This window comes from Chiroxiphia lanceolata, chromosome 8 (genome assembly GCF_009829145.1).
Source record: "Chiroxiphia lanceolata isolate bChiLan1 chromosome 8, bChiLan1.pri, whole genome shotgun sequence".
NCBI lineage: Eukaryota > Metazoa > Chordata > Aves > Passeriformes > Pipridae > Chiroxiphia > Chiroxiphia lanceolata.
This window is the reverse complement of record NC_045644.1, coordinates 3752034-3771310: the sequence shown is the minus strand read 5'-3', so window position 1 is coordinate 3771310 and position 19277 is coordinate 3752034. Positions and strand designations below refer to the sequence as shown.

Here is a 19277-nt window from a genome sequence, read left to right as displayed (position 1 = left end):
GGATTGGAAGGGACCTCAAAGATCATTTACGTCCACCCCCCTGCCACGGGCAGGGACACCTTCCACTATCCCATGTCGCTCCAAGCGCCAGTGTCCAGCCTGGCCTCGGACACTCCCGGGGATGGGATTTGAGGCGATCGCGCCGCGCACACCCCGCAGGGGTCACACAAACCCCCCCATTCGGGGCGGGCCGATCCTCCCCCCCTCACACCGGTACCACCGAGCGGCTCCGCCCGCCCAGAGCGTCCCCGCGCTCCGCCCGCCCCGCTCGGCGGTTCCGGGCATGGCGGGGCCCGCGGAGCAGCCCTTCGTGCCCTCGGTGCTGGGCACCCGGGAGCAGTGAGTGCCGGGGCAGGGACGGGCATGGGAGCCAGGCGTGAGGCCCCACGGGCGGGACGGGGCGCGGAGCCACCCGCGCTGTGGGAGGTGTCCCTGCCCGCGGCGGGGGGAGCCGCAATAAGGGAGCGTCCAGGTCCCTTCCGGCGCGAACCGTTCCGTGCTTCGTGTGTTATTTCATTTATACAATCCGTAATTATGTAAAGTGGCGCTGATACATAGAAACAGCCTCTTCGCCCTTTCGTAGAATCACGGAATGGTTTGGGTTGTGGAAGGGACCCTTAAGACCATCTCGTTCCATCCCCTGCCATGGGCAGGGACACCTTTCATATCCCAGGTTGCTCTAAACTCCGTCCAACCTGGTCTTGGACACTTCCAGGGGTGAGACAGCCAAAGCTTCTCTGCGAAATCCATTCCAGCCCCTCACCACCCTCACAGGGAAGAATTCCTTCCCCACATCCCCTGCTCTCTGACAGTGGGAAGCACTCATCCTGTTCCTCCATCCCTTATCCAAAGTCCCTCTCCAGTTCTCTTGGAGGCCCTTTAGATACTGAGAGGGGCTCTCAGGTCTCCCTGGAGTCTTCATTTCTCCAGGTCAACACTCCGAGCTCTCCCAGCCTGGCTCCAGAGCAGAGGGGCTCCAGCCCTTGGAGCATCCCTGTGGCCTCCTCTGAACTTGTTCCCACAGTTTAATGTTCTTCCTGTGGTGGGGAGCAGTATCTCACCACCCTCACAGTAAAGGATTTCTTCCTAATATCTGGCCTAAATTTCCCCTCTTTCACTTTTTCTTCCCCTCACTCTTTAATCTGAATATTTCCCAGTATTAACTGCAATATCCTGTCTTTTCTTCCTCCCGTACTCCAGCTGGGATGCTGCATATGAGAGAGAACTGCAAACTTTTCAAGACATTGGAGATGCTGGGGAAATCTGGTAAATAAAATGACTCCTACAGTGTGTTTCTGTTGTTTCTTGATGAAAACAGACATTGCAGAAACACAGTCAGCAATCCGGTGGGTTGCTGACAAAAGGATGGGGAGTTTTAACATTGAAGCCACCACTTCCTCTCTTGCTCAGTTTTGCAAAGCAGGTTTCTCAGTTGCACTGGGACAAAGTGTCATGACACAGAAATCGAGCTGGTAGTTGAGGTGTACGTCACTAAAAAATTTTCTTTTTATCCCTGAGCTCAGGTTTAACTACACAGGCTGCCCTTGCTGCTCCCTTTTTTAATATGTGGGTGATATCACCTCCCAGAGTTGGGTTTTCAGTGAGTTTTAAGGCCATGGGATTAATTTTAATTTGAAAAGAGCAAACACGAACTGTGAGCTGTGGCAGTTGTTACTTCAGTAACACTAAGAGGGGCTTTGCAAAAGCTGGAGGGAGCGAGTGATGACATAAATTTGCTGTACCTTACGTAGATTTTTTTGCTGTTTTAATTCCCTGAGCCCTCGTTTTACACAGGTTTGGAGAGGAAAGCATGGTGCGCATCATCAGGTGGCTGGAAAAACACGGGGTCCCCCTGGACAGCTCTGTGCTTGACATTGGAACTGGGAACGGTGTTTTACTGGTTGAATTGGTTGGTATATTGCAAAGTTTGTGTATTTTTTATACAGAATCAGAGCTCCAAACGGAGCAGTTAAAATCCAGTTCTCACAAGTGATGGCAATAATCCTGGTGAGCTGTTGTATGTAAGCTGTGTGAAAGACACAGAGAGTCAATACTTCAGGTTCCAAAATGTACAGTGTTTCTTGAAATCAGTCAGCACGAGCATCCCTTATTTTAACTTTACCTTTGTTTCCCTACACTTAAAACTGCATTTCTTCCCATTGTTGTGTAAACTCCTCCAGAGAAGGGCATTAAGTTGATTAATGCACGAAGTACCCTCATGTGCAAAAGCAGACCCTTTCTCTGCATTCAGTACTGACAATAAAACTCATTACTGTTGTGAAAAAGTGGGTCAAACCAGGGGCTTCTAAGTAAATTACTTACAAAGTAACACTTCTTTTCGTGAAGTGTCCATTTCTGTCAGAGTGAAAACTCTGAGGTGTTACAATGTTGTTTTACAGTGATATGGTCTGAGGTGTTACAATGTTGTTTTACAGTGATACAAGATGTTTAGGAGTTCCAGGGTTTTTTTCCTGGTTTTAATTGATTTTTTTTGTGTAATACTGCAGGGCAGTTGGTAAAGGAAGGGACTGTCATACTTTCACAGCTTCTATTGTTCTGCATTCTCTATTGGCTCCATTAGTTACTGTAGGAATTGAAAGGGCTGGAAGTCAAAGTCAGGTTTGTAATGGAAATTTTTTCAACATGGGCATTGATTTTAGAACACTTTAAAGCCTTTATGGGGACTGGCTGCTACACCACAGCACAGGGGAAGTTATGTCATCAAAAGCAGAAACTGCCCATCTCATTAAGGGAAATTAGCCTAATAGTGATGATTATTAAGTGCAATGCTAGCCAGCTCTATCATCATTGAAATATCCAACAGAAGTTTTATAGTGACCCCACTTACAAATAGGAAACTGATTTTCATACTGTAATGGGAAAATGACAGCCTGATAGCTTTTAAAAACTATTAAACTGCTGTAAAAGCACCCTCTTTCCTTACATTAAGCACCTCAGAGTACTGTGGTTGCTTTTGTAGGGAATTTTCAGTCCAGTTCTCATTTGAAAAGTGACTTCAAAAATTATATTGTTTAGTTTTGCTAAATAATTCAGGATCTCGCTTAGTTCATTTAAAAGACTTTTTTTTTTTTTTTTTTTAATGTGTTAGCTGCCAGGCTTTGAAAATCAGACTGAGATTCTTTTGAAAATCAAGTTGGGATTCTTTTGGCAAGAACAGCAGGTGCTGTAGGACTGTTCTACCACTGGAGCTGGACTCCATAATGGGATAGAAATGGCAATACTGGAAAAGACTCAGCCATGGAAGACATTAGTAGCACCTCTCTAAAAGGGAACTACTTGAGTCTACCTAAGTACCACATAAATAGGACCCCTTTTTATATGTGAAGTAGACCATGGTCCTACCCCTGTTAACTTCAAGGATGTGATAGGCTGGATTGAAGACATAATTCTTTCACCTTCCTAAAATTCTAGCTCTTCTAAGGAAATGTTGCTGCCACACAAAGCTCTGATCTTCTCTTATTTTTGTGAGTATTGTGGCAGCCAACAATATTGAAAATATTCAAAAGCTTCTCTGGAGCGAAGGATGTTCACCCACGTTGGGGTGTCTGTCTGGCAGCAGCAGAGGCCCAAGCACAGGGCAGAGCTGATACCATTGCAAACTCCCTTCTACTCTTTAATCTGCCTCTCCAAGAAGCATCAGAAGAGTGCCATAAATACCACCTTCAGGGCAGGAGTCCAGCTGCAGGATGGCACGTGAGGGAAGGATCCCTTCCTGTCACAGTCAGGCCCTACAGGTTTAGCAGCATTTAGTGTTGTTTATCTCTAACCTTTCCTTCTCTGCCCTGGAGACTATAGGAGTGAATGGGAACTCCCTGAAGTGACTCAAGCCCTTCCTTTCCAAACAGAGGAGCTGTTGTGGGAACTACTCTTCCACCCCCAAGCCTTCAGAACAGGCATCTGAGGAAGCCTGCTTTGCTCTGGGGAGGAACGTGGGCAGGAGCCTGAGCAATAAGCTGTTCTCCATCACATGCAAACAACACTGTCTTTGTGCTGAGCTGCAATTAGCCCTCAGTTCAGAACAGCTGGTTAGCACTGAGCTCACAGGCCTGAGGGGCTGCTGGAAGGAGGAAGGACTGTTGTGAAAACTCCTCATAGTTTTCCTCGCTGTTGAGGTGTCAGCCCTTGGAACAAGTAGACACGCAGCTGGTTGCTTAATGCCAGTTCAAGTCCATGTGTTTTTCCATATAAAAACAAAGGAAAGCCTCCTCCCTCTCTGTGCTGTGACAGCCTGCAGCTGGCCATAGGATCAGAGCTCTTGCTGTTAGGTTTGGGTTTAGACAGGCCGACTCACACACGTGGCATCCTGAGCTGGTCCCTTCAGCTTCTACCTCGGAGTGCAGAGATGTGTCCCTGTTCCCCTCCCACGTGCCCAGCTCCACCTGGGTGCCCACCTGCTTTGCCAAAGGGTTGCTGGGATCTCACTGCCCGAGTTCCCTGAGCTGGGTTATCGTTATCTCCTCCAAACTTAGATTAACAAAGTCTCTGTATGCTCTTTTATGTGATGCATAACCTGCCTGAAAATTGCTGATACAGAGACCTTGCAGCATGCAAATAGTTGTATTCAAATAGGCATTTAGCATGAATAATTAGAGAAATGTATGATTTTGCAGTGGATTTCTGTAGTAGTGTAATGTATTACATGGTTTGGCTCTTACAGTTTGGGTTATAAACCAAATAATTGCTCAATCTCAAACGTTATGTGTCAGAGAGTATTTTTTTCCTCATTTTGAAGCATCTGGCATTGTCACATGTTCTCATCACTGAAAATTCCTGTTTTCTAGCTTACTTTTGGTGTAGATAAGAGAGCCTGTTCCCCTCCAGGGTGTTACTTTTCACAGTTCTGCTCAGTTTTGCACTTGACATAAACCAGCTTTCAGTCAGAAGTTCTTTTGATGAGGTATTTAGGCAGAGTGGACTTACTTCAGCTCATTCCTTGAGCTACTTAGCTCTTGTAAAGGTAACAGGTATAAAAATGAGTAAAAGCTGGGTTGGTTTTTTTCCTGTCAGTAAGAGGAGGAGAGATGAGATGGATTATAGATAGGGAGTATACTCGCTGGATAAAAAAATCGCTAGTGCACTAATTAAGATTCTCTGATTCTGTCTAGGCAAAGTCTGGCTACGTGAATCTCACAGGGATTGATTACTCTCCTTCTGCAATACAGCTTTCAGAAAAAGTAAGAGAGAAAGAAGGGATATCTAACATTAAATTAAAGGTAAGTCTTGAGAGAAAGTTTATTGAGGAAATAGAGAGTAATTGAACCCGAGATTAAATGACCTAATTGATATTCAGACGTGCTCGGGGTACTAAACAAATGATGTCTTTTGACATTCATTTGTGAAAGAACTCTAACCAAATAAATCTCTGTTTACAAGAAGGTTTTTGGTCTTTATTTTTGTTTTCTGTTGTAGCAGTCATTAGGGCTAACAAGATTTCCCTGCTTGGAGCAGGAGCAGAAGAGTGGTTCACCCTTTGGGAGTTCTATATTTTAGCTGCCACATTCTGAACTTCAGATTTGAGATAGAGGAAGAAATCCTTAAATGATAGATCCCTATCAGTAGCTGTGCAGCAGGAAGTTTGAGAGGCCTTGCTGGAGCAGGGGTAGGACCAGATGACCTCCAAAGGTCCCTTCCAGCCTCAGCCATCCCACGATTCTGTGACTGCCTGTAATTCTGAGCTCTCTGTCTGCTGTGCTGTTTTATCCTCCAGCTCTGTACCTGTGTGATGGTTCTGTTCTTGTGTCAGTTGTAAAATCTCTTTGTGGCAGGCACCGTCTGTTCTTCTGCATTTGTGCAGTGGCACATGCCAGGGATCAAGGTACAAATTATGATTTATAGACTGAACTCCAAGTGTGTTATTTTGAGCTTTAGATTACAGCAAATAGGTCATCACGTAACACACAGAGAAGAAAGGAGCTTCCATAGCATTGAAAAGGCTGTGAGTTACCCCTTCCCAAGCACACCTATTGTCAGGTTCGAAACGTTGTATTTTAAAGTCTTGCTTCGCATTAAAGTTTCAGGAGCTGCTGAGCAGAAGATTGTTTTCACAGCTGTAGACTTCTGGTTTAGGTAGAAGACTTCCTGGCCCCATCAGCTGAACTGTCAGGCTTTGACATTTGTATTGACAAGGGGACTTTTGATGCCATAAGCCTCAATCCCGACAACGCGGCGGGGAAGCGGCAGCAGTACGTGAGATCCCTGTGCAGGGTGTTGAAACCACAGGGCTTTTTCCTCATCACATCTTGCAACTGGACCAAGGAGGAGCTGCTGAACGAGTTCAGAGAAGGTAAGCAGCTGAACAGAACCCTCTGCCAGCTGAGGGTTGTTGGAGGATGGGATGAGTGAATTTTAATGTCAGTGTTAGCATATTGACTTTCCCAGATCAGGATTAGAGAAGGTAAAGAGATTAGTAAATGCTTCAGCCTGCCTTCCCTCTGTTTTCGTCTGGAATTGCATCTCCTTTCGTCTGGAATTGCATCTCCTGTGTTTGCCAGTGCCAAGGTGCCACAGGAGGACGGGTTCTGTTACACTTTGGAGGTTGGGGCTCTCAGTCTAATTACACTGGGAAAATGTGTCCCCAGATGATACTTTTTTTCTTTGAGCCCTTTATACCATACCAAAGTCACCCTTCTGATTGCTTTGGGATTGGGGTAACATTGCTACCTATGTTTAGAGGAACTGGCAAGTCTGTGACCTTTCGTGTCACCTCCTCAGCTGCTCTTCTGATCCATCATAGAGTTTTTTTACGTGCCAGTCAGCTCCTGAATCTCCTACCTGAGACTTGAAACTCAGTGTGGATCTGAAACAACCATCCCTTGTGAGGAACTGAAGTTACTGGCAAGTTCTCATCTTTTCTGCCATTAATTTGTGTGAGTCAGCCAGCTGAGGTTTTTATTATCCATGGAAGAGGTTCAGCTGTATAAAGCAGTGGTGCAGTGCAACGATACAATCCTATAAACTCACAGATTAACTGACTTGCAAGTTTTCCAGACAAATAAAGAATGGTTTGCAAAGGGTTATCCAAGAGGCGAATAAAACGACTTCCTTCTAATAAAAGCATTTTAATTTCTGTCTGGCAGGATTTGAAATTCTGGAGGAGCTGCCAACACCCAAGTTTTGCTTTGGAGGAAGAATTGGAAACAGTGTAACAGCATTGGTTTTCCAAAGGAAAGAAACGAGGCCATCCATCTTGGACAAATTAGATTAGATGAGAAAAGTCTGAACTTTAAACCTGACAGAAAACCTCAGACACGTGTGTAAATAAATGCTTTTTGAGTGCACAGTAAAATACTCTGTATGGAACTCTAAGGGGCTATAAAACATTGCCCTAGAAACATTTCAGCTTTGTATAGCTTGCCCATAAATTTTGTCCTTGCTACAACCTCACTTATTTTAAGGAAGCTGCATGTTTGGGAGTGAGAGGGAAATAAGACATTCTACATACAGGTAACAAATATAACTGAATGATGTTTGTGTTTGGAACATAAAGGTTATCTGGTATTTAATTTTAGCGTTGGTAATCAGTGACCAATAGAGGTAAAGGTATTCTACAAAGCAAAAATCTCATTTCTCTGTTGTGCACTGGAATAGGGAACAAGCTTTTGCTATGTAAGTGCTTTAATATTGATTAAATTTCATATTAATTAAGGCACTTATATTAATATGTATTAATATTAATTAATTAAAATCCTTAATTTTTTTCTTTGATGAACATGAATGTAGCTGTTAAGGAGGGAAATTAATACAAAAACCACAGCACTTGCAAAAAAAAAGTGCTTTAAATGCAGATTTTCAGAGGTTCTCATGCTCAGCATGGTTCTGTCTCCACTGAAGTAGCTCAGCTTTTTTCCCACAGAGGGAGTGTCTTTGAAGGCCTCACTTGCCTGAGTGTGTTCATGCCTGGTCAGTTATTTTCCCTGGTCTCATAAATACATAAAGGTGGGATGTTACAGTCTTGCATTCTCACTGGTGAGTGACATGTGCCTCCTTCATGATTGATTTTCTATATAGTAATGTCTTAAGATCCACGGTGACCTTAGCTTTTCCGGTGAATTTCTCAGGACAGATTTTAGCTGCATAAATCCAAAATAATTCAAAGCATAACTATCCATTCCTTGTTCATCTTTTTTAATATAACTTTTAAACTTCTGTGTGTGATCTTTTTGCCTAATTTCTTTGCCTTTATTTCTTCTGCTGTTTTGTATTCTCTGAATATTAGTGTTGCTTGAAAGGCAGGAAGACGAGATTTCTTCATCCCTTGACAAACCCATTTGCAGGTGACAATAAACTTGTTCTTTCAAACATCCAGGAGGCCCTGTTGGGCAATCAGGTTTTGTTTCACAGGCAAGGTCATGTTTGCTTATCAGGGAATTGCTTCTCCTAGTTTCCACAGTTCTCCTCATTCCCAGGGCTCGGGAGATCTTTAAGGGTCAATAAATGCTTCTAGTCCTTTCCCAGGACAGGAATTAAGGCATTATTTGCACAGTGGTGAGTCCTCCCTCTGTGATCCATCTGTCGATATCCTCAAGGTAGGAATCCTAATTCCACATCTTTTTGCAAAATGGGATATATTCCATTGGAAGAATGGTTTATCAGCAGTGGTGAGCAGATATAATCCCCGTCAACAGTTCTTTGCATATTTGGTCAGGCTTGAGTTCCTAACTCAAATGCCAAAACCAAGGTCTTGTTACCATTTGGGTAACTATTGTAGTCCTGTGTGCTGTCTCTGCCCAGCAGCCGACTGGAATGATAGGAAATGTAACAGGGAATCCAGACAGAGGGTTTTTTGGTGGAGTGGTACAAAGGATTCAAAGTACACTCCTGATAACACCCTCAGTAAAAAGCCTGTGACATTTTTGTAGCTGATTTGGCATCAGGTACAGCTAATACAAGGAAATTTTAATTGTCAAGGACTCTGGCAGGATGTGTTTAGGGCATCTGTTTTATTCCCATCTGTCATTTTTGCCAAGGAAGGCATGATGTGTGTTTAATCATGGAACGAAAAGAAAATCCTGGCTGTCTCGGATTTTCTTTTAATCAATTAGTTGGAATTTGACCATTGATTCACACTCCCTAAGATATGTAAAGTTAAGGGCAAGTATTGTTTTTCCTCTTCATAGGATTGATTATTACTTTTTGTTCTCCAGGTAGTATTTTTATACAATTTGTAAAGCAAAAAATAAGCTTCCAAAAATTGCTTGAAACTAAGGATTTCTGCATCTCATCCATAGTTTGCATATTCCTTCTCAGGCCCAAGCACTCTCAGGTCTCACTGGAGAGTAGAAAAGTGCTTGTAAAACATGTTTTAGGAGATTTATTTTAAGGCAACAATAACCAAAGATTTACTATTTAAAATCTGCTCTGTTGGAAACCTGTATTTTCTGGATAATGGACTCTAGGTAGCAGCTCAAATAGGGACTTAAGCAATGAGGTTTTTTTTGGCTGCTAGGATTTGGAAATGACATGTCCTTGATTTGTGGCAGTTCATCTTGCCAGGAGGTTCTTGATGGAGGCGTGATCTCTAAATGTTGATGCATTTCAGTGAAAAAACAGCTGAAAAAGAGGCAGAGGAATAAGCAGTGGGTTAGGAGGGGCGACTATTTGCTGAAGGTTTGGGGAGTGCTTCGTGATGGTTCCTGAAGGCTGGAATCTTCACGGCTACACAGCTGTGTGACTCTTGGTTTCAGCTGCAACGCCGGACTACAGGAGAATAAATGCAGCATTTAAAACGCATTTTCCTCCTATTGTTTCGCTATCTGAAAACTCTGTATGTGATTTCACTGTCAAATACGAGGTTTGTGGGTAGTAAAACTCACATCTGCCATGGATCTCGGAGGTGGTTGAGCCCACAGGCTTTTCCTGCAGGACCGAGGTGAGGCTGGATGACGCTGCGGAGCTGGCAAACCTTTCTGATGGAGTTTTGCATAAAACGTGGGCAGAACAGAAAGGGTTTGTGTTCCCTTGTTCATTGAAAGTGTGCTGAAGGAGGGAATGCTCTCAGGACTGACCTTTTATTCCAGGGAGATGGGAGATGGCTTTTAGTGCCTAAGCCCAAAGAAGCAGCACCTCCACCAACCTCTGTGCTTGGTGCAGCTCAGACATCTGATACCCAGCTCCTCCTGCCAAGCAAACTGTCCAGGGATTTCTCTTTTGAGGCATTTGCTGGGAGAGGCCATTGTGTTTGTTGTGGAGCTTGTACTACTGAAAGAGCTTGGAGCATTTTACTCTGGAATTTTATGGGGTGTATCACGAAAGTGATTTGTCAGCATGAAATACCTGAGAGAGGTGACCAAGCCATATTAATGATATAATTATTGATCTGAGATGTCTGATCTAAGAGAGTTTCTACACGTGGGACTCTGCTAGAGTGTGAAGTAAATGGATTCTTGAGACAAAAAGCCTTTGCCTTTTCAGCATCACAGTACTTTCTTGAAGTAAATACTCCTCTAATCATGTTTATACAAATTAAGGAGTGAGAAATGCCAGACATGAAAATCGTGACACAACTCAATGAACAGAGAAAATTCAGATGGAAGGTTAATATTCCCTTACTCCTTGTCTTCCCTTTTGGTGACCAGCTTGTTATTTATAAGAGAGGATGCTCATTTAACGGTCCTTAAGGAGCAGGAATAGTCCTAGAATGCCAGAATGGTTTGGGTAGGAAGGGACCTTCAAGACCATCTTGTTCTAATCCTCTGCCATGGCCAGACACACCTTCCATTATTCCAGGTTGTTCCAAACCCTGTGCAGCCTGGCCTGCAGTCCTGTTCGTCAACTGTTTTGTAAATGGGTTTGTTTGTTGTTTTTTTTGGAGGCTTATAAGATATAGAATTAATATTGTGTTCTTGAAACTCAGTGTAATTTTGTGATGCAACATGAAGAATTTCTGGGAGCTACATTTCTTCTTTTTTAAGAGCTGTTGGGTTACATCAGAAACACCAACAGAATTATGGCAGCTGCTTTTGCAGACAGGGCCAGCAATGATGAAGCAAGTAATTACAGGCTCTCTGTCCCATCAGGAGAATATTTCTTCAAATCATTATTGAGAGCATCGGATTGAAATAACTGTTTGCATTATGGGCTCACCTTCTCAAATTTAAATCTGGTGTTGCAACACCATTTCTGAAATCTGGGAATAGCCAGCTGCCTTGATTGTATCGTAGGGTTTGGGGTATTTAACACCTACAGCAAAAGGAGACTCAGCTTTTTTTTGTTGTTGTTGTTACTTTGTACTTTTCTAAAAAGGAGCCTTCAGGTATTTGGGGTTTTAAACCTGCTGTTGCTGTTTACAGGAGAGCTCGTTAGACCTGAGCGAAGAAGTGCATGTCCCACCACACGGGTCTCAGGTGTGAGTCTCTGGAGAGAAAACAATGCTCTCTCATATCATTTGTATCGAAATTATTTCAGTTCTGCACACATTTCTGGTGCAGACTCTGACATCTGTGAGCCTGAATGGGCAAACAAGGGGATGAACAGCAATCCCTCCCTTAGAACGACTGGGTTTGTAGCCAGGTGTGCAGGGTGAAGCCAAGTGTGCAAGGAAGAACAGATAGATACTTGGGAAGCTCCAAAGCTGAGCTGACACAGCTTCTTTGGAGTTTTTTTATGTCAGGACGAGTTCTTGAATAGCTTTTCTGGTACATTAGGCACAGCATGCTTTTCTCCATCACTGACACTGGCTTCCATGTATTTCCACATTCCAGGAATGCACTGGCAGCACTGAAGCCATTGTAAGGAAAATCTGCATGTATATGTACTCTGCTATGTCTGTTCCACTGTGTTCCAGGGCGCCTGGTATAAGGCTGCCAAATTTTATGTTATTTCATACCAGACAAAATCTTTAAGTGTGGTATTTAGCAACATACAGCAAAATTTTCAGTGTTTTGGCACTGGGATTGCTTTCCTGATCTTGGCACGCCGAAAGGTAAAGAACACAGCTTGCTACAACAATAACTGCTCTATTTTATAGGCCCTCTAAGCATTTTAACGGATCGAATCGTCTCCTGTAAAATATGTGGAGAGCACTTAAGAAATAATTGGACCAGGGCTCTGCATTGCCATACGGAGCTTTGCCTGTGCATTCCCGTTGCTCCCTGCCTTTTCTGGGATAAGAGGAGGGGGAGACTGCCCTTCACAGTGTTACCTGATCCAGGGGTGAAGGGGTGCTACGGATGCCTTGGAGGGGATGGCTCTATCCTGTGCCTTGGCTGGAAGTACGCTGAGCATGACCCAACCCTTGTGGGTAGAAGCGAAATTGAGGAGCAATTAATGGCTACCAAGGGCTTTCAGTGAAAGGGGATGAGGTGTTATAGCCTCGAGACAAAGGAGGAGAAGGAGCGCTGGCGTGTTTTGTTTAACACAAGCAAGGGAAAAAGCCGACCTGCGGCTTAATTTCAATTTGTTAGGGAACAGTATAGCTTGAAATGAGCCCATTTTTATGTTGCTGGAAATTAAACTGAGTGCTGTCAGGCAAACCAATTGCTGCCAGGTAGCATTATAAATCCTGGATAATCACGAATGCATAAGCCCATGCTGGAGAGCCAGAGCTAATAAACACCAGTGAGGGAGCAGAAACAAACCTCAGCACAGTCCCTGCAGCAGCCAGGTATTCATGGACAGCATCACGTGTCAAGCTGAGGTGGGAAGAGTGTGCATATACTGAGAGATCTGAACTGTTGGTGGGGTCAAGAACTGAGATTTGAGCAGAAGGATCTAGGCTCTTTCACCCCAATTTGTGGTGTTAATTAGCCTCTCCGGCTACTCCTGAACTCCCTGGGTGCTTATCCAAGGTAGGGTGCTGCTTTGGGGCATGTCTGCAGCTGCCTTGAGCTTTGTGAATGATGCACAAGTAACTCTGGGCTTATCTTAAGCCAGTGCAGACACAAACATGGTTGAAAAAGTGATAAGCACATTTAGGCAAGAGAGACCATGTCTTTCATGGTCTGTTTATTTTATCCATCAGCTGTTTCCATTGCACCTCATGTGGGGCAGCCCAAAGCTCAGCAGTCATGCCCTCTGCCAAGGTGGGAAGGGAGGCAGCAAACACAAAGCTGTTGCATGTGCAGCAAATAACCTGACATCAAATAGGATTTTTAACTTTGGTGGAAATCCCATTGGATGCCAAATGTAGTTAGAACTACACTCCTCATTACAAACCTCTGCACAGCAATGGTTCAGTTGTTTAGGTATCAGGTCTCAGTTGGTATCAGTTGTTTAGCGATTCAGTACTTTCTGACCCAGAGCACATCGATCATATTACGGAGATGTGTTTGTTCTCTGGGTGTGAAATACTTGTTAAAAATTCTTGTGCTTGCTGTTACTTAGATTTTGTGTGTTTCAGGAGTTCCCCTGTGGCCTCTGAAGTTGGTCTCCTTTTTGTGCTCTTGGAGACCTTTGGTGGAGCCAAGATGTCCCTGTGAGTACGTGGTACCCAGCACAGCTGGATGGCTGGGACATCATGTGACTGGGACACTCTGACTCTCTGGCCTTGGGCAAGTCCCTTACCTGTATTCCTTGTCTAGCAGGAGAGGCAGAAGGATAAACCCACAAATAACTGGGATTGCTCCAGTGCTTAGGACAGTGCAGAGTTGTAGGTCATGGTGAAAGGGACACTTCTGAAATTATTAGTAAACTTGGTGCATATGACTTGAATAACAACGAACTGGAGCAGACAGTGAAGCATTGGAAAGGGTACATGGAAAGCAGGCTGCAATCCTGTGAGCTGGCAGTGAAGGAAATGGTGTTTATCCACAGGGCTTAGCACTGCTACATCGACAGGTCTTAATGACTTGAACCCCAGAATAATTTCAGAAGGACCTTGGAGATCATTAGATTTTTCCCTATCCACAGTTTCCATCTCCCATCAGGAAGGCTCCTAGTCAGTGGGTAGCAAAATTGCTGACATCCAAGACAAAAACACAAATTAAATCAGCTCAAGAGTTGAACTGAATGATTTTTCTGTCCACGACAACTAAACTCTCTTGGCCAGTTCTTTAAAGCTTGAAAATTATTTCTGTCTTTTCCCCTTCTGGCAAAATCTTCTGCACTGCCCAGAGCAGGGAACTATGGGCAGCCTTTACATTTCAACAACCTTACTGCAAATACTATCTGTGGAAAACAGGTTTGTGCTTCAGCAATAGGCTTTCACGTGTGCTGGGAGTGCTCCACAGCCAGCTCATCTGTTGGGAAGCACAGAGGATGAGAGGCAGAAAATGCTGCGTTTGGAGCGAGCTGCAGGAGCAGACAGAAAGCAACTTTCTGCTTGAGTCTTGGAGCCCAAGGCTGCCACGGGAATGGATTCAATTACACTCCGAGCTTTATTGCTGAAATATTCCACTGGGAAGCCATAAAAAAACATTTTCAAACTTGATTCCCTAAGTTCTGGAAAAGGAGTTAGCAAGTGTTTTATTGCTACCAGCCTCAACACGTGATAAGAAAAGCAAATACTGAGTGGGATGGAGGAGCTTGATGCGAAAGCCCCTTCACATCATCAAACCCTTCTCCCTGTTCATCGCCCACTCAAACCAGCCACTCCTAATTTTATGTGTACTGAGTACGGAGCCACTTTTGTTGAGATCAGTCCTCGCTGTGTTGGTGGGAGCAGCTCCCTTGTTAAATTTCCACCCGCTGCTTCTGCTTACTTACTTCTTTCTTCTTAATCACACTAACTGATAGTCTTCCTCAACAGTTATTTGGTGTCCTGGCTTGTGCAGCAGCAGGGCAGGACACCCAGAGCACTGCTGAGTTACCCAGCCAGAGCCTCCCTTGCTGTTCCTGCCCTTACATGTCCCCACATGCCATCCCCAGCAGGGATACAGTGCCCGGCCATCCAGGCGGGCGGATGAAATTCAGCCCCAGATTCATTCCTGATGACATCTGTGTTGTCTGCTCGCATATGTTTAAGATTAATGTTTAGGCTCTGTTTTGTAATGAGTTCTAAATCTTCCTTTTAGCTGTCATGTCGTTTCCTTGTTCACTAATTACGCCCGCCCTCGGGAGGAGCCCACGTGCTGTGTGCGGTGCAGCTTGGGTGGATGGAAAATGTTATTGTCAGAGCACATCACTCCTAAAGGCCATCTCCCACGTGAGGCCAAGCAGATGTGCCTCTGAATGCTGCTGGAGGACCCATGGCCACCTTCACTCCTGTAGTATTTTGCTCAGCTTGTTCTGTCAAATAACAGCCCTCTCCCAAAATACACGCTGGAAAAAAATTCCTGCTGAGCAGACTTGGGGGTGCTGGTGAATGAGAGGCTGGACATGACCTGGCATGAAAGGTCGTGCAGCCCAGAAAGACAACCATGACCTGGGCTTCATCACAGGCAGCATGGGCAGCAGGTCAAGGGAGATGATTCTTCTCCCCTACTCCACTCTGGTGAGCCCTCACCCTGGAGTAGTGCAACCAGCTCCAGGGTTTCCAGCACAGGAAGGACACGGACCTGTAGGAGCAAGTCTAGAGGAGGCCACAGAGGTGCTCTGAGGGCTGGAGCACTTCTGCTATGGAGACAGGCTGGGAGAGCTGGAGTTGTTCAGGCTGGATAAGAAAGGGCTCCAGGGATACCATAGAGCTCCTTCCAGTGTCTAAAGTGGCTCCAAGAAAGTTGGAGAGGGACTTTGGGCAAGGATCTGGAGTGACAGGACAAGGGGGAATGACTCCAAACTGAAAAACAGTAGGTTTAGACTGGTTATTGGGAAGGAATTCTTGGCTGTGAGGGTGGGGAGGCCCTGGCACAGGTTGCCAAGAGAAGCTGTGGTTGCTCCATTCCTGGAAGTTTTCAAAGTCAGGTTGGACAGGGCTTGGAGCAACCTGGGATAGTGGAAGATGTCCCTGCCCATGGCAGGGGGATGGAACTAGATGGTCTTTAAAGGTCCCTTCCAACCCAAACCATTCCATTATTCTATGAAAAATGGAGAAAAATTAAGGAGTGGCATTTTTTTTACCGAATCCCTCCCATGGGTGCAATGGTGGATGGTGAGTACCTGTGATGTGCCCAAACTTCAGCGCTACTTCCCATTGCGGGGACCGGACCCTTCCTTTCGTGGCTGATGGAGCCCAGCTCTTTTCCACCTCCTCCTCCTCCTCCCCGGGCCGGCCGTGCCACCAGGAGTCACTCTCGGCCTCCGAACGAGCCGCGGAGCCCCACGCGAGCCGCACCCGCGGCATCCCGGGCTGCGGGGCCGGGTGCGGGCAGTGATGCCGCGGGAGCGCTGCCAGCGCCAGCCCGGGGACCCCGTCGTGCAGAGCCTGATGGCCGCACGGAATCCCCCTTTTTTATCATTTTTGGACTTTTTCCTTCCCCCCCCACGTTCTTTCCGGCCATGTTTAACCCCTGGGATGCCCGTTCGGGGCGGCAGCCGGGGGGGGTCTCCCCCGCCTTCCCTCGCACCGAGCGCTCCGGTGCGCGGGTCTCCGGGGCGGGCGCTCCGCAGGTGCGGGCCGGGCTCTGACCGCGCTGGCTCCGCTCAGGAAGTGACAAGAGCATTTCCTCCTCCTCCTCCTCCTCCTCCTCCTCCTCCTCCTCCTCCTCGCCGCTCCCTCCCTCCGCCCGCCCCGCCCGCAGCAAGGCGGCGGCGGCGGCGGCAGCGGAGCGCGGTCGGAGCGGCGCCCAGAGCCGGCCCGGCCGGGCCGCGCCGCCGCCACCACGGGAAGCGCCCGGTAAGCGATGCCCGGAGCCGAGCGGGGTCGTACCGTCCCTGGGGGGTGTCGGGGAGGGGGTGGACAAAGGGCGGCGGTGCGCCTTGCCCGGCCCGGGGCGCCACGGAGGGGATGGGGGGAGGATGGTGGTACCCCCCGCCGCTGCCGCATCACCGAGGAGCGGGCTGGGGGATGTCCACCTTTGTGCCGTCAGGTCTAACCCGCGCCGGGGTGAGCGGAGGGCACCGCGGAGAAGCCACCTGGGCGCCCGGAGGGAGCGCGGGGCAGTGGGGTGTGTGCCCGGAGCGGCGGGGCGGTGCGGGATGCTGAGCCCCGGCCGCCCGCCCGACGTGCGGGCAAGGGCGGCTCTCCGGAGTTCGGCGTGCGGGGAGCGAGCGCTTCTCTCCCCATCGGATTCCTCTGCCTTTGCCACTGGAATTTCTTCCTGCAAGCGAATCAACACGTGCTTTCCTTTCTCTGGGCCGAGAGTGATGTTTAAGGGGGTTGAAACTCGGATGCCGAGTCTCGAGTTCTCACGGGGGGCTGCAGACCGGAGGAGCCGTGGTTGAGCATCCCTGCAGGGATGCTCTCCCAGGGTAAACGCACACTCTTTCCACTGTGCCACGCTTCAGATTTCATTCTGGTACGTGCGAGGTGGCTCCCGGCAGCAAGGGAGAGGGGCAGGCCTGCCCCCCGGGTGGGGGGTCTCGAGCATCCAACTCCGCTGCGGTGGGACGTGGCAGCTGCTTACTGTGTGAAGTGTCCTGGCAGTGGAGTTGTCCTAGAAAGTCCCTAAGTCTTGTTTCTCCGTTCAGTGACGTCAGGTAGTTCAGGTTCTGCAGTACGTGAAGGTTTCGCCTACAGCTGTATGCAAAGATTTCACGAATAAGGGGTTTTTCCTCAATAATTTTGATTTACTTGACACAGACTGAGTTTGTAGCAGCACGGTGCCTGTCACTGAGCAGTGCCACTGCCTCTCAGTGCCGTGCAGTCTCCACAGACGCTGGTGTACCTTGGCAGCTCATCCCCTCCTTAGGAAATCCTCTGGAGTAAAAAGTAAGCGTAATTTGTTATGAAATAGGCTGATAGACGAAACTTCAGTTCGCGATTGAAACCAGATGTGCATATTTTCCTTTTGAATCCTCAAGCAATAACGAAAGTCTATTTTGACAGATTAAAAACTACTTGCAAATTGCAGAGGTAGCAGTGCCTTGTGATAATCCAGTAAAAACACAGAGTGCTATGAGCATCTCTGCCCCGGGTCGGGTGTCTCTGAGCACAGCAGATGCTGCTGAAATCACAAAGCCCAGATTCCCTTGGCCTGCCTCTGACGTGGGCAGAAATGTTTACCAGGGCTTGGATGAGGGCTAGAAAAAGAAATAAAGAAACCCCAAAACAATGTAGATAATGTTTCTAGGGAAAATATTTGGGGTGGGTCATGAAACAGATTAATTAGTGTGATAGTAAAAACCCTGAATTTCAGAGACTCTTGCTCTGTCCTTACCTGTTGTGGCTCAATCCAGGTTTAAAGAGAGTTTCTGATTTATTTCTTCTTTTCTAAAAGTCCTCATGAGCCTGAGAGTGCTTGTGGTGGTGGGTGGGTTACACCCAGCTCTGGCACGGCCGGGTTCAGGGGTGCAGGATTAGGGCTGTTCACCCCGTGCTGGAGGCACTTTACTGGGAGATGGATGCAGCCTCCTGGCTTTCACAAGCTGGGGGGGGGGGGAACCCAGCCAGAACAACCTGCCCTGGAATTGCTTCCTTCCGTCCACTTCAGAGGAGAGGAGGATGCCCCGCTGAGCACGGACACAGGGAGCACGGCCACGGACACAGGGAGCACGGACACAGGGAGCACGGCCACGGACACAGGGAGCATGGCCACGGACACAGGGAGCATGGCCACGGACACAGGGAGCACAGCCACGCGTGCTGGCGGTTTTGCAGCTGAACCCCTGTCTCCAGATTCTCACTTCCAGCTTAAACCCAGAGCAGGGAGGGAAACTTTTGAGACTTCCAGCTCTCCGCAGGGCCAAGGTGTCCAGGAACCACATTGGTTATAGAAAGCAGATGGCCTTTTGCTGCAAATGCAAGACTTAGCATAGAAAATCTGGGCAAATCAGACAGTTGATTTGTGTGAGTGAGATCCAGATTTTTGTATATGGAGATCAGGCAGACTGTGGGACAGAGCCAGCACCAATGTAGGCTAATTTTCAGGTATGGATACCTGCATAAATATATGCATATGCATAAATACACACACATGCAAATAGGCAAGCATATACCAATATAAATCCCCAAATATGCTTTGGTTAATTATATGCAATTAATATTTTTTCTAGTATCAAATGCTTGCTGTACTTTTACCAAAAGTATAGGTAGAACAAGATATACAGCTTTTTGGCAGAACACCTGTGTTTCTGTGCAGAACAGGCACCATGGGCTGTGTCCTGATGGGATGGGGAGGGGGATGAGTTTTATCCAATTTGTCAATTTTATTATTGCTGGTTAAATTCTGATTTCTCAAATGGCAGCTGTGTGCTCTGAGACTGTGCTTCCTTCTTTCTTTCTTATGACATTGCATAGAGTTTTTCTTGATCATTGTCGGGATGGAGGCAGTTTGTACTTGCCT

General features: G+C 46.8%; 2 protein-coding genes across 2 annotated transcripts in view; both read left to right on the top strand.

Annotated features, from left to right (window-relative positions):
- The first annotated feature begins 254 nt into the window (after positions 1–254).
- On the top strand, positions 255–9043 carry EEF1AKMT2 (EEF1A lysine methyltransferase 2). Its single transcript, XM_032695068.1, has 6 exons — positions 255–339; positions 1201–1266; positions 1795–1909; positions 5127–5234; positions 6088–6304; positions 7098–9043. Exons 1-6 carry the CDS (start codon positions 284–286, stop codon positions 7223–7225), a joined length of 690 nt encoding a protein of 229 aa, XP_032550959.1. The 5' UTR covers positions 255–283; the 3' UTR covers positions 7226–9043.
- Positions 9044–16609: 7566 nt separating this feature from the next.
- Positions 16610–19277, top strand: part of FAM53B (family with sequence similarity 53 member B) — a 47061-nt gene continuing 44393 nt past the window's right edge. The window contains exon 1 of the mRNA XM_032695187.1: positions 16610–16669. The gene's annotated coding sequence lies outside the window, so the exon portion shown is untranslated. The remainder of the gene's footprint in view (positions 16670–19277) is intronic.